The sequence below is a fragment of the Trichomycterus rosablanca genome, chromosome 4 (assembly GCF_030014385.1).
Source record: "Trichomycterus rosablanca isolate fTriRos1 chromosome 4, fTriRos1.hap1, whole genome shotgun sequence".
In the NCBI taxonomy this organism is placed as follows: domain Eukaryota; kingdom Metazoa; phylum Chordata; class Actinopteri; order Siluriformes; family Trichomycteridae; genus Trichomycterus; species Trichomycterus rosablanca.
Window position 1 is genome coordinate 33,120,227 of NC_085991.1, and position 18,130 is coordinate 33,138,356.

Sequence of the window (18,130 nt, forward strand, 5' to 3'; positions counted from 1 at the left end):
TTTAACCAAGCAGAACAATACTGTGGCAAAAAAGCTGAAAAGGACTGAATGAATGAACTAAGTAATAAAACTCAAGAAATACACAAATCAAAACAATGACAAAGCTACAGTCCAAAGACAGTGCTGTCTCCCGGTGTAGCGACTAATGTTTAATTAAGCACAGAGAATGCTTTTAAGTATATTTCCAAGAAAGAACCACACTATCTGTCCAACTGTGCATCATCCATCTGCCAGGCCTGTACTGTTCAACATACTGTTAGAGACACATTTAGCTCACATTTTTCTTTATGCATTTCTGTTAATCAACCTTTAACTATTAGGACAGTGGGTCGGATATTTTTAGTTAATGAACAATTTTCAACCCAGAAGTGATAGTGCTGTGTTTAAACTCCACATTTATTGTGGCTTAAAATGGCACCTAATTAACTACAATGACAAATTTACACTTGTTCAGAAATACTTTCCGTGTTTGCATGAAATGTCGTCCTGAATGTCGAAACAACACTGTTCACACTGTGTACTATCAATTATAAGATAAATTTCAAATACAAATGTTCAAAAGGAAAAATGCAACTGGCTACTGATGAATGAAAACTTTGTAGATTAGCAGTGCTTTAGGCGGGCTGAGGTGTAGCTATGGTAACAAAACGCAAATTAAAGAAACAGTGGCCACATTTCATGTCAATCACGTTGACCTGTGCCATCGACTGGTAGGTCGCGATCGTCGTATTGGGCACCCCTGTCCAAGAAAAACTAAGAGCTAGGCAGAAACATAACCTATATGTGTTCATCACAGGGCATTACAAACTAATATACTCATTTAATCGTATCCACACCTAGGAGGCCATTTAAAGCAGTCAATACACATACTGGTATGTTTCTGAAAGATGTGCGAAACCCAGCATACAGAAGAAATCCACACAAACTCTAAACATTTGTCTAACTCTACATAACACTGACCTGTGATCAGGATTAAACCTGGAAGGCAGCAGCACTACCTGCTTGAGTACCATACCACCCACCAGAAGCGAGATGGAAAGAAAACATATGGAAAGCATGTATATGATCTAAAACATTGCTGCTCTTAATCTTCTCACCTTTCCACACATAAAGCAAGCCATCAAAAGAACTGAATGGGTTTACCATGCTCAGAGCTGAAAAGGGGAAATATGAACAGTCTGGGGATTCTGAAGACCACATTAGAATAATCGGCTTCAAAAATGTAAAACAATCCATGTTTTTTCTATCTAATAGTGTCAGTTGTGTCAGTGTTTTGTAACTAGAGAACTGATTTCAAGTGCTGTTCTTTTAAGGAAGTAGGCATGGTAAGAAGGAAATAATGGTATTTTTACGGAATGACTGATACAAAGTTAAAAAAAGTTAATTTTAGTTTCTCAGTTAGCAAACTATCATAACACTGAATGAGTCATGTTATGCCAAGTTCACACTACACGACTTTCCAAGTCGTCAGGTCGCTGTACAGTTCACACAACACAACTGGATCTCTTGTATTCGGGAGTCTTTTAAGTCGGTGTGGCTTTCACACTACACGACTGATCGGTGATAGAGGGTTTCACACTACATGATCTATCACCAACTGGAATCGCAGGCAAACTTCTCTGGTCTCCCGAACTACGTTTTGTCATGAAAACAAACGCAAGAGGTGACGAGGGGTTAAGTGATACCATGTCCAAAAATGCACTTCAACAAGTAGAGAGTGATCAAAGTTTGTGCGCTGATGTGCAGCGTAAAATGAAGGAGAAAAAATAAATGAATCTGAGCGTATTTGGCTTGGATTGTTCTATAGTGAGTTGAAGGTTAATAAATATTTTTGCAGAGTGTTTTGTAGAGAGCAACAAGGTAAAAAATACTGTAAAACTTGTGTGTGCCAATGTATTCTGATATAAACTATATTAAGCCCCTGTCCCACCTTTTTACAACTCCTCCCCTGCGTTTCCCCTCACACCGTATCTTGCGTTCTCACTGGCTGTTCGACATAGCACTCATTGCCAGTCGGGCAACTCAGATCCAGACATGCTAGATATCTCTCTTCGGTCGGCAAATCTAATGCCAACCAGTCAGCAAGCGAAAATCAGGGCAAAAATCGTGTAGTGTGAACTAGGCATTAATTGTCAGTTCAGACATGTGAAATCAGACAGGGTGAAATGCTGGTGAAGTCCCAGATGCGCTGAAAAAAACTAAGATTCTTTTAGCTTTGCTTCACCAAAATGGAAAACAAATAACCATAAAATCACTGAAGTACTATTTGGACAGGATACGTTTTTCAGTCATATGCCTGTTATGCAATATTCCTGCAGGATGTCTGTAAGAATGCTGATTTAACCAGAATAAGAGATCTGTATAGAAATGCCACAGATGGTTGTGTCGCAACGAGCTCTGCAGCGCCATGAGTACTAGTATTTGAAAAGCAGTCATTTCTAATTACAAAGTGTACCACTATGCTTTAAACAATTACTTTCAGTGTCAGTGAGTTTTTAAAGACACATATATTCAAGTTATGAGGCTTTTGTCCTAATTCATATTTTTAGACTTCAGAAAAAATCCTTACAGATTTACTACATTCTCAACTGAAAATCACTCAGCCCAGGAAATCTTTCTAGTTTTTAACGATAGCTTTATAAAAGCCCTTAGAAATTAATCATGCAGTTGCTAAAAAGCATATTGGTGTGTGTATATCTGAGGGATTACTGTGCTCCTGTGTGTATTCCACTACATTTCAACCATCAAATTCAACAGTGGGTAACCACACTTTTTCAGAACACACCACACTTCCAAAAGCACAAGTGCAGCAAAATACTGTAGTTAATAAGATTCCTTCAAATGAGTCAAGCCTTTCTCGGCTTACACTGAGCAACCCCACATCTGCTTACTGTAATCCCGCTAAAAGATCACATACTAAATAAGTCAAGACTTTGCTGGCATGCCGTGAGGAAGGGGAACGTTTTGATTAGTTACACTGAAACTAATCTCCACATGAAATGTCCTATGAAATGATTCATGTTTATTATCAATGGTTTTATTAACTGATTTTTTTCCACTGGCAAAAGTGTTATTTAACACCCTTATTGTTATGTCACAGCTTAAATGTCACAAGGAATTTACTTAAAATATATTTTGCACTCTAACAATGTATTAAAATGTTTTACCATTGAAATAAAAAAAACAACAAGAATTTACTACCTTGCTAATATCCTAAGTAAACCTGGGAAAATGTCAAAATTTAACCCTGCTTTACCCTGTGTTTACCTTCACAGATGTCCTGCAAGGGAAAAAAACCTAAGCAACACATGCACAGCAGTCACTTTTTGCTTAAACCCAGGTCAAACTGGGTTTTTGTACAGAGCTTATACAACATCATCATACCCTATGGAAATTCTTGTCTTTTGCCACATTATACCATTAAAAGTCTAACTTTTTCCGGCCATATTTATACATTAGAACCCTCATTCCCAAAGGGAAATTACACTTTTAAATTAATTACAGCTTCTTTAACCAGTAACCATTATAAAAATGCCAGAAGCATTTACTAAAGCAGTGTACTAGCAGAGATTGAATACAACAATACTCAACTCAACAAATTAGTTTATAAATGTGTTGCTACATGACATGCATTTAGTTGACAGCTAGACAGATTCTATTCTGTAATTCGTTTATCTTTCGTTTTTTTTACAGGGGTCTGGTTAGCTTAGCCTACTAATAGCCTCTTGAACAGGCAAGGTAGAATTTAACAAAACTGAATGTATAAAACTTTATGCATGCACAGGACCTGATTTGAGACCCCTAGTTAATTTGTGGGATGGTAAATTACAATAATGAAGCTTGAAAAACCAAAATAAATTCCAAAATTGCACTTTAGCTATAGATAAATTTTAATGTCAGATAAATAACTAAACCAAGGTTTACAACATAAATTGCCTGTGTGTTCAAGCCCTACAATGACGCTAAGAATCTGATGACTTTTGGTAAAGCCACTGTAGTAACTACAGTAATCCCTCCTCGATCGCGGGGGTTGCGTTCCAGAACCCTCCGCAAAAGGTGAAAATCCACGAAGTAAATATAAGTAATTTAAGTAATATAAGTAAATATTTTATATAAGTCAATATAAGTAATATTTTATTTACGTTTGAAAAGAACTCCATTCGTTTGTCCGTACCGTCAGCCATGTTTATTTTTCTGCGAGAGAGGAGCACCTGACCCGCAATGAATTCTGGGATTGTCTTAATCATTAAGGCAGCATCGGATGCTCACTCGTTTTTGAGTGAAAATAACATTGAAACGTTAAGAAGTGAGGATATTAAGGCATCTAGGATTTGGAACAGCCTCCTAATCGGGAGCGCGCACAGGATGACGTAAAATGCGTCTATGTAGAGAGAGAGCTAGCTTCTCAAACACACCCCTTGTCTGCAGAAATCCGCGAACCAGCGAAAAATCTGTGATTTATATTTAGACATGCTTGCAAATAAAATCCGCGATAGAGTGAAGCCGCAAAAGTCGAAGCACGATATAGCGAGGGATTACTGTACACACACTGCAGAGATGATTACAAAATATTATAAACAGCTACAAATAATATAATCAATCATTATATTGTGTAGCTTAACTGTTCTTTTAATTTGTAACTGTATGTATGAACAGCATTGCTGACTGCCATAAGAGCATCATAATATCTATTTATCAATAGATAATTAACAACGTTTATTTAAGCTATTTAAGTCCACTGGGAAACACTGGGCACAGGGCAGGAATGGCCTGGACTGGCCAATCCACCATCCCAAACACAGCCAATCTTGTCTGCACCACAGAGATTTAAACCCTGAGCAACCAAAAAACTAAAGAAATACTAAAAGTATTAAAATAACTTATATTTCTTATGTAGTTATAAATATTATGTAGTTTAGAAAAAGACGATGATGACAAAATCAAAACATAATCCAAATTTGCTGCCGAAAACAAATGTCCAACCGTATTTTTGTTGTATGTCTTTTCATATCATAGAAATGAAAGCCAACTACAGTGGTAACTCAACGTCCCCTAAACTCAAAATCTTTGAAACTTGGCGCCCTTCCTCGAGAAATTTGTACCCTTAAACTCAACTTTCCCTTAAACTCAACATGTTCAGCTTTTTTTATTTAATTATTTAGTTTCAAATTATCAATGAACAGCTGCTTTACTCAGCACTTGGCTTCAGTGGTGCAGTAAAACATCATTAAAGTGCACATATAAGGCAAGTCTGCATCCACTCTGAAAGCGTCCACATGTGTCTGTGTTTAGCTGGATTTTCCTCACTGTTTCACGTTTAAACTTGTGTTATAGCTCGGGGTTTTAAGAAATTGTAAGAATTTAAAAAGTCTAAAATGCTTACTGTAAAAAAAAGCTTACTGTGACTTAATGTATTAAAAGAACGACACAGGAAAACTAAACCTTTCTTAATTATTACTGCTCATAAGTTTATACTGCTCCACTAATGAAATTCCTCGCTAGTTTTAGTACAATAAGTCACGTTAAGCTTCGTGCACCGCCACACTACATAGGAAGTAACAGCACAGCCAGCGCAAAAGCTATTGTGTGGCTTCTCATGTGAATGCGCCTTTACTGAGCAGAATACAGTATTCCAAGATCAAGCATCTCAAATATTATATCTGTGTTATTGTCAGTGTATAAACAACCCCATTATTTTACATAAGCCATATATGCAGTTCCTCGGGACCATGGAACGCAGGTTTTCCATTCATCCTTATGAAAAAAATACCTTAAAACTCAACATCTTTTAAACTCAACGCCACTCCCAGAACCAAATGACATTGAGTTTCAAGGTACCACTGTATTTTTAATTTAGCCATGCACAATTAAATATACAGTTTATTCTGCCCATCACACAACAGTCACCAATCTGGGAGGACGAGGGCTGTCAGGTAAAGGTAGTCACCTCATCATCTTACACTGTTGCACAGTTTGGAACTAAAACACATTTGAACTAAAAATTCATCTAAACCTAAAAGAAACAACTGATGAATAGTTCATCATTATTTTTTGATGAAGTATTCAGACGAATGAATGAAACAGCAGCACTCACCTGATATGAATGAGCCTGGAGGCATCTGGCTATAGTTGGCTGTAGCCAGAGCCATAGCCGGCGGCGCTGGAGTGAATGGAGGGCCATAGTTCTGTGGAGTAGCATACGGTCCTGGAGGGATGGGCTGAAGATAATTGAGATACAGTAATGATAAGCAGTTTGCTAAGTGAACTGCATTAAAGGAAGTATTTGTATGACAGTGGAGGTGTGTATGTATTTACCGGTGGTGTGTGTGTCTCAGTGCCTTTGTTTGCCAGCCTGCTGAGGATGCTCCTTTCGGACATCTGTAGACGTGCTGCAATGGGTGGAACTCTGGAGAGAGTAGCAGGAAGCCGCGTCACATCAGCCTTCATGTCACTGAGCAGCTCCTCTAGTTGGTTTAGAACTGTAAGTAAAACATACAGTTTACACTAGTAAGTTGCACTGGGCCCACCTGGGGCACGGATTAGTATATTGTGCCCACCTAGCATGCCATTAATGGCCAGCAGGGGGGCATGGAGGGTGCATGGGGAGTGTCGGTTCCTAAAATCAACAGTGTCTGCACTTCATTAAGCATTCATTTGCTCCTGGTAGATCTAGGACTATACAGTCAAGGTTTCCTCCCCACAGAGTTGCTGGCTTCACTGTTGGCAACAATGCCAGTCTCTGTCCGGTCTTCTTCCAAAAGAACTCACCCAGTATTGTGAAAACTTTTCTGTGGTCATGGCCGAACCATGGCCAAGCTGGATGGACAAGCTGCCTCCACAGGTGTCAGTCTGTACCAACCTCTCTCTTTCAGTTCACTTATTTGTCGCACAGTAGTGGACTGAGTAGCTGGCCCAATTGTCACAGCTGGTTCTCGTTCTTTTTTAATGCATTTTCCCCAATTTTCTTCCCAATCTACTCATATTCAATAAACTGATCGCATTTTGCCACATATACTCCTTCGGCTTGCTTAACAGGGGTTTTTGGTCTGTTGGTCCTGGATTCTGTTGTTGCTTTCAGACAATGTCCACTGTAAAAAGCGCTATACAAATAAAATTGACTTGACTACTGCTTCTGACCTCTACTCCTGACCACGGAGGGCCGCACCTACACACGTCATAATTGCAGCAGTTATGAGGAATCCCCTCCAGCATTTCCACCCATCACATTGTGTGTATAGATGCCCGGCCTGCTGGTAGCCGAGATTCAAACTTGCAAGCTTTTTTCCAAAGAACAAACTAAAACGTGTACATTCATCAGTGGTTTCTGTCCTTACCCAACACTGTAGTTTTATCAGATTTCCTAAATCTTCACAATATTGTGTGTGATAGATGGTAAAAAACCTAAATTATGTGCAATTTTGCTTTGAGAAATTTTCTATTTTGTACCTCACAAAGTTTGGCACAATATGGTGAGCCGTGACTCATCTTTGTTTGCAAAGACCAAGCCTTTGATTGATTGCTCTTTCATAACCAATCATGATATCGTCATCTGTTTCCAATTCACCTGCTTATAATGGAATGTTTAAAAACGGTGAATATTCCACAAATATTATTATATATTATTTTGCCATGTCTCAATTTTTTAGAGTGTGTTGCAAGAATCAAATTATAAAATTAGTTAATATTTACAAAATACAATTTAGCTGGTCAGTCAAAACATTGTAAATCTTTTCTTAGTATTTCTGTCAGTTAAAATAGGTTTAAGATAATTAACAAATTACAGATTCTTGTTTTTATTACAATATTGGGGTTTGTTGTTCATCATAAACCTGTACACCTCATTAGAACATCAGTTAAAAAAAACACACTTTTTGCATGCCAGTAAAAATATTTCTGCATATGATTATTTAATCAGATAATCATTACAAAATATCACCAAAGAGTTTTCTTTTCAAGCAGTGAGCAGCAATAGTAAATTGATGAGACAAAACAAACAATCTGTCTGCCCTTCTAAACTACCAGAGAAAAACAAACTCTGGTTCACAGAGAAAATATTTTTAGCTGAAAATGCCCTCTGTGGATGTGAGTGTTCCCATATCTGAGAGATATTGTGAAATATGGACTGAATCCAGTAGCATTTTTTGGCTTCTATGCTGAAAAAGTGTTTCACAGCACAGCGATCTACAAACACTGCTAAAAATGACAAGCTTACCGTCAGTCTGTATATGTTTAGGGTACATGTCGAAACATGTTTATAGGAAAACCTTCAGATGTAAAAGACAAAATGTTAAACACACTTGTATGCTATTCTTACCCTTGTGTAGGACAGCATTAGCAGGTTTATTGCCTGCAAGCGACTCTTTGCTGAGGTGCTGGTGTGACTCTGCCAGGCACTCCACCTCAGCAAAGCGTGCATTCAGGGCCATGGCCGGGTGTGTAGGGTCTTGTGTCATGTTAAGATATGCTGCCCTGCGCAACTGTTCCTCAATCACCAACGCCTGCTCCAGCAACTGAAGGGGCAAAGAATAATGTAGCACACATAAATAAAGTAACAATAAGGCAAAGAAAACCACAAGTAAACAGAATAAAACAATCATACATACATACTGTATATATTCTTTGGAAAATTTTTATTAAGTCTTAATTATAAAAGTAGAAATAATTATTCCAATCAGTCAGTCAGTACTGAATACCATACAAACATTTACAATTTCAAAATGTACAAAAATCGATTAATTTTCCAAGAAATAGTTAACGTAATTACTTATTTATTTATTTATTTTCACCAACAGCTTCCTCCTAGTCAGGGTTGCGAAAACACTTGGTGCCAACTAGAAACACTATGTGCAATTCATAAACATCCCCAATCAATCACAGGGCAACTCAAACTAACAAATGTACTCACACCTAGAGAGAATTTAGAGCGGTCTAATCCCCTTTGCACATTTTGTAAAGTGGAAAAAGAAAGAGATTTATCAGAATAACATGCCAAACCCTTCACAGACAGTGATCAAAGGTATAATGCTTTGCAGCCCCCACTCTACCAGCTGGGTGCCACAGCTTTGTTGCACTTATTAGGATGGCATTGGAGGTGTAGGCTGTACTATTTGTGCCAGAAAGAAAAATAATTATACAGATGAACAATGCTGGAAAATGTTCCAAAAGCATTTTTGAACACCTGGGTGTTCATAGTCCACCAATGAGTTAAGCAGCCTATAAATGTAGCAGATTGTTGCTACTGTATGTAAAAGTGGTTACCATTCTTAAACTGCTAATCTTATTCATCCATTCTATTATTTAGTAGTTTAGTTTTTTTTTTGTTTTTTTTTTGCTGTCATAAAAAATTGTGTCGTAAATTGATAATTATTAGAATGTATGTCCAAAAATAACTGTACTTGTGAACCTGACTTTATGTGCAAATAAAAAAAAAATGTAAAAAAAAAAGTGGTTACCATTCAAGGATCAAGTAGAGCAATAAGTTTCCACTTAAAATAAGGAATTTCAATAAAATAATGTTACGTTAAGCTTTGAACAAGTTGGAAAATGCAACAAAAGTAAAGTTCAATAAAATAATGTTTTTTTTTTAGTATGGCCAAGTCAAAAGTTCAGACTTTAGTTGAGACATGACCTATTTATATAAAATTCCTCTTTAGTGTTGTGCTGATTACTAAATACAGGAAACTAATGCTGCTAAAAAAGAAACTAGCAGTTGTAAGATTCAAATGTTTACCATCTTTGTCCTGTCTGGACTGTAAATGAATAATCAATCATGTAATAAATGAAAACAGTGTTTTACAAGTAAAAGAAACAATGAAAATGACACACTCATGCATGTGGGTGTGAAAGACAGCAAAGGTGGTTTTGTTGGCAGGGGTATGCACTATGAGTCAAAAAAGAGACCTCTATAACTTCACCATTAACTTTTGCAAATGTTGATCAATTTTCAAAATTCTGTTTTTCTCTCTCTCTCTTTTTCTCAGACCCCCCCCCCCCCCCCCCCTGATTGCATTATGCTTCACCTCTAACGATACAACCCTCCACTGCTGATGGAGGAGCTTCGCAGCTGACACACGCCCCCTCCGACACCTGCACGAGGCGAGTTCATATGCGGATCAGCGCCACACCCTGATCACCATTATTCCCCAACTCTGCGCAGAAGCCATCAATCAGCCAGCAGAGGCTGATTTCGTTGTATTCGAAATCCCAGCTCTGGTGTGCTTGCATATTTTACCGCTGCACCACCTAAGCGGTCTTTCAAAATTCTTTAACTGTAGCAGTGCCAGATCATGATGAGTAAGTCAGAGAGACGACTGGCTAAATCCAGTTTCCCTAGAAATTTTACGTGTTGACCCATGGGTCTAAGGTTTGTCCTGAGCACCAGTTCTTAAACTTACGCTGTGCTGTCTTAGGTACGTATGCTTTTCGGTTGACAGTCTCATTTATGTATTTCATTTTTTTTTTTGTTACAGATGACAATATTGTTGTGCTGTTGAGTGGAAACACAAATGGTTGTCATGGTAACCAATAGTATAAATAAGTAAAATGATCTTGTTGTGTCCAACAGTGAAAGAATGATCAGCATTTGCCAGAATTATGGACAAAATTAAGTACAGAGGTTCCTTTTTTGGCTCAATGTATGTGAGCTGTGAAGGCTGACAAAGAGTAACTGAAATTGAATTACATTCCTTTAAATGAGATATATGAGGAAACTTAGTCAGCATATAAACACAGCCTGATTAAAAAACGTCAGGACACTCAGGCTACTTCATTTCAAATGATATACCACAAAGGAAGAGGAAGAGAGAGAGAGAGAGAGAGAGAGAGAGAGAGAGAGAGAGAGAGAGAGAAAGAGAGAGAGAGAGAGAGAGAGAGAGAGAGAGAGAGAGGGAGGAAAGAATGAGGATGTGGAGAAAGGGATATGAAACATGTAATGGAGCAAAACAACAGAAAAAGAAAGAGAGAGGTGGTGTTGCCTAACAATTCAAGTCAGCACAATGTGTGAATGTCTGTCATCACCCTTAACATGAGGGAGGAGAAAAAGCCACAAATAAATCACAAACAACTACTGTTAGATTAGATTGTGTCCAGGATTAGGGGAGAGCATGAGTACACATGAAATGTTGGTGTGGATATGAAGGGTCATGCTAAATCATTATTATGCAACTTCTCAAAATTTAGAGATATTATTACTGACTGTAGTCCAACTGGCAAAGCTGTCTGTAAACAAAGTATAAAAAACTTGTATTTCTAAATAGCTAAAAATCTTTTTTTTTACTAATTGAAACTTTGATTCATTTGGCTCAGGTTTGTTCTTACTGGTCAGATGTAAGATGGCAGTGAGACACATCTCGCATACTGCTGCTTTAAAATCAAGTCCTGGAAATGCTGTAGACTGGGTGATGGACTGGTGAGGTCATTCCATTTGGTCACATTCTGACTGTGCTATTACTGAGCTAAATGAGATTTGTTATTTCTTTCTCTATAATATAAAGGTGCATTTAAAACATTTAGCAGGTGCTCGTTATTTATCCAGTGCAACTTACAGAGGTGCTTTTCTCAGGAAACATTTTCTTACTCTGGTACAAATGCAACAGAACAAGAACACAAATAAATTCTAAAAGACTAGATGTCTGCCTTCCCTGAGTCCTAATGAGGTAAAAATGTGCAAGACTTGTGGCTTGAAGGATACATAGTAGAAATTCATTTCAAGTAACTGTTACCTATTTAAAAAAAAAACAAAAAAAAAACAAAAAAAAACTAAAGACTAAACCAAAGCATGAACACCCTGAATTGATCTGCAGGGTGCAGCCACTATAGACCAGGGGATTTCAACGTGTGGGGCACGAGTACCTGTCCAGGCGGGGCGTTACGAGATTATGACATTACGAGATTGTTTTTACTTCTAAAACTAAAGCACAAATTCATTTTTCACCCACATAAGACATATTTGATTAGTCACGCTGACCATGCACACATGCACGTTTAATGTTATCCAGCTCAGTCTGAAATAAAAAACTTTATCAGTGACAAATACTATGACTGCTGTTATAGGACATGGGTGTGTGTGTGTGTGTCTTTAAGAGAGGTGTATAGTGGGAGATGCTCTGTTTACAATATCGCTATAAGTGAGTCAGGAGTCGATCTGTATGAAGCGAAGCGTAAGTTTCTCTTCTCAGTCAGCTCTCCATTTTTACTGTTAATAATGAATGCTGCAGTTTCAAATGAACACCAGCTACCACAGATCACCGTGTGTGACTCTCTGTTACCACAGAGTGGTAGCCAAGTCAGACTCATTCTGCCCGTGGAGCTAAATCCCCAGAGTTTTCTGTCAGTCAAAGCAGATTATCCTGAACTAGTGAACTTAGCAATTTATGTACTTTTGCCTCTACTTGGCTCTGTGAAGTAACATTTTCTGCTCTCATCTACATCAAAAGCAAGCACTGCTTATGATGTGAAGTAAATATTTAAATCGTCAAAATTGCATCGTATGTATGATGTGCACGACGTTAATTATATTATTTAGCTTGTCAGTGGTTTCTGTGCGAGCGTTGACGAGGGGGGGTTGGGGGAGTACAAGTTCAAGGCCGGCACATGGAAGGGGGCACATGCCCAAAAAGGTTGAAAACCCCTGCTATGACACGTTGACCGCTAACGTGCAGAGGACTACGAGGGTACACCATCGAGTCAGCAGACTTTTGCTCCTGATACCTGATTCTGATCAGCAAAAATATATATTATTTTTAAAATCAGCCAATCTGAGTAGCAATTTTATGCTGTAAATAACATTAGCCAGAAAACTTTCCTTAAACCGCATTTAAACACAGCTGCAAAATATTTGAGGGTGTAAAAAGCTGCTGTAAGATAATCAACGATAATGAAAGACTTTTTGTGCTAAATAACCAGCCGCATCTTAATTTTAACTAAGCACTCTTTATTAACAGTTTTGGTCTGTTTCCCAAAGCAACACTGAACGTGGACTTCAGTGTTTTTGTTGTCATATTCTGTTCCACACCCAGTCACCTCCCCTTGCTTGATTTGCCCTTTTGCCATTATCCACACCTGTTTTCTATTTTCTTAATACTCAGTGTTTGTATAAGCATCCCTTCTGGTTCATTTCTCCCTATCTTAAATTGTTTGAGTTTTTGCTATTAGATGTTCCGAACTGCACTCTTCCTAGGTCCTAACTTGTGTTTTCTTTTAGTTGTGTTCCTCTATGTTAGTCAGAATCAGCATGGAGTGTAGTTTATTTATTTATTAGGATTTTAACGTCATGTTTTACACACTTTGGTTACATTCATGACAAGACAAGTAATCACTGGTTATACAATATTAATCAGTTCAACTTTTTAAATGTCAAACACAGTCATTGACAATTTTGTATCTCCAATTCACCTCACTTGCATGATTTGAACTGTGGGAGGAAACAGGAGCTCCCAGAAGAACCCACGCAGACATGGGAAGAACATGCAAACTCCACACAGAAAGGACCAGAATAGTATTACCAGCTTCTCGCACCTTAGTTACAGTCAAGCACAGAGTTAGAATAAGTGCCCAAGTGGTGATCATATTCTTATGATAGGTCTTTTTTTCTAGTTTTCCAGTTTGTTACCCTTAAGTTTTACACTGTTGGTTCTGTGTTTTGTTAGTTTGTTTTAATAAATAGAAATCTGTTCATAAAGCACAGTAGTAGCTCAGTGGTTAAGGTACTGAGCTAGTAATTGGAAGGTTGCTGGTTCAAGCCCCATATCTACAAGGTGGCCACTGCTGAGCTTTTGAGCAATGCCCATAATCCTCAATTGCTTTAATTGTATGTACTCACCATTGTAAGTCGCTTTGGATAAAATGGCTGTTAAATACTATAAATTTAAAATTTGTCTACACACCTCTGCCCTGTCTCACCTGCCAGCTCCTTATTACAATAAAAGTAAAAAAATGTGATGTGTTGTAACAATCTCCCCGGTCTCCCTCTAGGAAAGATCATGGGGATGGCAACACTCCTTGTGCAACTTGTCTTGTTTTTATGTCTGTCTACACCCCTTCTAATTGTTTTCCATTCCTTTTATTGTATATACCGGTGCCCTATTCCTATTGTTCTTTAGTACATAGTATATGTAAGTATGTATGTATGTATGTATGTATATATGCACTCACACACATATAAACACCTCAGTTTGTCTTTTGTTCTTGTATTGAGTATTGCCATTCATTGCATTACAAAGTAGAACTTCAGTTTCATGTTTGTGCTTGTCTTTTGTTTTGTGTTCTAGTTCCTTGTTCTCATGCCCTGATAATTCTTTTCTGTTTCCCGTTTTTGACCTTGGCATGTTTTTTGATAATGATTATGAACTTTGCCCAAGTTAAAGAGGTCGCTGATATTATCATTACTTGTATCCATTTGTAAAAGTGGCAAAAAGGCCACATAAAAAATGGCTGGATTTGGCTGTAAAGAATTTGTTATACAAATATTGCTTCATGCACCACCACTAGTACCCAGAATCAGATTCGAGCAGAGGCAGGAATGCTGTAGAAACCAGTGCACCCGACACTATGCCAGGAACAAAAAGCTAAACTGTTTGGGGAGGATGATTTGTATATACCTAAGCTAAGACAGTAACTTAGGTTAATAAAAAGACTTAGTTTAATACTGACTCTGACATATTTCATGTGCAAAGTTAGAGGTTTTAAGCAATTGGAATTATTAACTCCTGGACTGAGTGATTGATCATTAAGTGTATAGTGTTAATAACACCAACACTCACCTTAAACCTCCTGGCCAAGAACTTGTTCTTCATCTCCAGAAAGTTACCTTTGTTAGCCTGAGACTTAAACGGCTCGTTGACTATTGCAAACTGAGGGTCATTTTGAATGTCCTGCCATCTAGCATAGCCATGACTGAGGGATTGTAAATTAAGGTTCAAACTAGACTTTGGACAACCATTGCTTAACTACACAAGCACATGTATTGCAGGTAAATTGACAGAAATGTACTATATATACATATACAGGGTTCTTCAAAACGTTTTTTTTTATCTCTATTTATTAAAAAATTTTAAAACAACACTTTTTTATATAGTCACCTTCTGATCCCAGCATCAAATCAACTTTTTAATGCCATCAGCAAAAAATGTTTTTGATTGAGCGCGTAGCCACTAATGAACCGCTGCTTTAACATCATCATCACATGAAAATCTTCTTCCCCTTAAAGCTTCTTTGAGCGTCAAAAAAGGTGGAAATCAGATGACGCTAAATCCGGACTATAGGCTCTTTCTGTCTCTCAGACACGACCAATTACTACTCCTCCCACCTTCACTGTTTCCAACCAAAATATAAGTGCAGAAACTTTTTCAAGATTGTACTACATGTAGGTGTTTGCTAAGGAGAGTTTTCTTAGCTTTGTGTTTTTAACATTTCAATTTGAGTTCAAATGCGACTATAATTAATACTTGCAATATATAGTTATTATTAGTTATTACCTAAAATAACCACCTATTTCCAAGGATACAGTACAATACCAGTCAGCAGCCAAAAGTCATGCCGCCGATGCCAAATCTCATTCATCTTGCCAGACGAGATTGCTGCTCGCTCCTCGTTCTGCCAAAGAGTGTGCAGCTCTGCAGAAAAAAATTGATATACAGAACAAGGTGAAATAAACTGTTCAACAGCAGTCTTTCCTTATTTTCACACCAGTGGCAATTCTACACTACACATCACCTAAATCACTGTGGGTGTTTTATACTTAAAATTATTACTGGTTGTTTGGCTACACAATTAGCGCTGCCAGATTTCTGACTAAGTGAATACCAGACATGGCTACAGGTGCCATGATTATTTTACTTACTATTTTATTTGATAGATAGATAGATAGATAGATAGATAGATAGATAGATAGATAGATAGATAGATAGATACTTTATAAATCCTGAGGGAAATTAAGAAAACTAAGGAGCCCTGTCAAATCTGGATTTTAGTGGTGGTGGGCTAGCATAATAGACCACAGTGCCACCCGAAGACCCCAACCTTATTGTTAAAAGTAATAATGTGGACCCAAATGCAGAACTTGTAACAAAGGAGATTGTAACAAAAAGAGTTACTCAACTGAAGCACAAAGTCATCCCCAGAAGTGGAGATCAAAATATTGTATTCCGGCGCTCTAACGATATAAACAAATAACAGATTTCCACTGACGTACAAAGCCATTGGCCTTGGAAAAAAACACAACAAATCACAAAAAGAGTGTCACGTGCTTCCAAAAAACAAAGGGCAAATATATTCATATATTAAACAAAAGAAAGCAGAGATCAAGTGAGATATGAGTTTTTTCTTTCTTCTCATTTTTGCTGGCTGAGTCTGAGCACTGATCACTTAGCACTGACCTGTGTTGACATACCCTTATAAAGCATTGGGTCAATCTATTCATTAGCACAGGAAATGGTGTGTTAGAGGAAGGTTTGCACCTCCTCTTGCCAGGCCAAAGCAGGCATAATGGGTCGAGATTGAAATTTGACAAGTTTGATGTAAAGGAACTCCAGTGGCCTACACAGTGCCCTGTCCTCAATCCCAATGAACAACACTGGGATGAACTGGAACAATGATTGTGAGCAAGGACTCCTTATCCGACATCAGTGCCTAACCTGGTTGAAAAGTGGTTGTCACAATGTGACAAGCTGCTCAGAGTGCCTGCATGACTCCTGCCAACCATAACTGTATGGCATGTGGGCATGCTACTGCAATCTGCACTCCTTCAGATTGAAGCGCTCCTGAGTGAGGCACACTAGAGTACCAGTGATGGGTACTTGCCAAGCCTAGCGGCCAGACAAGATAAACTTGTCCACCAACGGCTACAAATTAAGCAGTTTGCACTTAGCATAAAAAGCAATGAAACCAACTGGCATGTGTACAGAAAACAATAACAACCATAAAAATCATAGCATTCAAGCTAATGTGCCATCAGCATGCATGCAGCTTCACTTCAACCTGTATTAAGACAGAGGCAGTGTTTAAATAAAATGTGCTAACATCTGGGCAATGTGTATGAAGGGCCTCGTGCTAGTACAGAAACCACCCAGTGTTAATTTTATCTAACAGAGAGATAGCTTTTTATATTCTGAGTGCTTAGATAATTTGGGCAGAAGTCACACAGAGCTGCATGTCAGTGAAAATATTTAGAGAACAGAGAACGGTCTTATCTGTAAAAGTTCTACTCATGTACACAACAGAATCTCCAACCTGTGAAACCTGGCAAGCTTTTGTGTTAACAGGGTTTCTACTGCTGCCGTAGCTTTAGAAATATAATGAGAGAGCTACTAAGAGAGCAATGGGAAAAGGGATTAGGATCCTAGTAAGAAAGCAATGGGAATAGGGATTAGGGTCTTAGTAGGAAAGCAATGGGAATAGAGATTAGGACTAGTAAATTAAAAAGCCCTAAGAAACTCACTCACACTCACTTTATTAACTGCTCCAGTTAGGGTCACAGGGGGGTGAGGGAGCCTATCCCAGCTTTTCAACAGGGCGCCAGTCCATCACAGGCCAGATACACATACACACACCCATTCACCTATAGAGCAATTCAGTGTCTCCAATTAACCTGACTGCATGTTTTTGGACTGTGGGAGGAAACCGGAGCTCCCAGATGAAACCCACGCAGACACAGGGAGAACATGCAAACTCCACACAGAAATGACCCAGACCGCCGCGCCTGGGAATCGAACCCAAGACCTTCTTGCTGTGAGGCAACAGTGCTGCCCTAAGAAACCGAAAACTAAAAAAACCTACAGTAAATGTATGCTTATTTCTAACAAATAGATTTCTTTACCTGTGAACCCTCCATCTGCAATGTTGAACATAAACCGTGGACGCTCGGTTGGTTTGCTATTCCCCTTGACCATCTCTTCCTTTTGTCCTTTGATCTCTCTGCCTGCATCCTTTTCCACCTTTCCCTCCTCTAAGACCAGAAAGCAATAAGAAACGTTATATTGGTAATGCGTATAGGTAGGGCCCTACTAAATTCACAGGAAAATGTCCTTAAATTCACGGAGCCCTTTTTCCAAAAATCACAGATTTCATGGATTTTTAAACAAAAATGCCACATTTCATGACAGTCATCAAATAACACTCATAAACCGAATGATAG

General features: G+C 38.3%; 1 protein-coding gene across 5 annotated transcripts in view; it reads right to left on the bottom strand.

Moving 5' to 3' along the window:
- chd3 (chromodomain helicase DNA binding protein 3) overlaps positions 1–18,130 on the bottom strand; it is a 69,079-nt gene that overhangs the window by 16,218 nt on the left and 34,731 nt on the right. For all 5 annotated transcript variants that reach the window (XM_062994204.1, XM_062994202.1, XM_062994201.1 and 2 more), the window contains 6 exons: positions 17,813–17,941; positions 15,503–15,611; positions 14,760–14,892; positions 8,315–8,510; positions 6,316–6,479; positions 6,095–6,218 (listed from right to left, as the gene is read on the bottom strand). In XM_062994204.1, the coding sequence (XP_062850274.1) occupies positions 6,095–6,218; positions 6,316–6,479; positions 8,315–8,510; positions 14,760–14,892; positions 15,503–15,611; positions 17,813–17,941 (855 nt within the window). The remainder of the gene's footprint in view (positions 1–6,094; positions 6,219–6,315; positions 6,480–8,314; positions 8,511–14,759; positions 14,893–15,502; positions 15,612–17,812; positions 17,942–18,130) is intronic.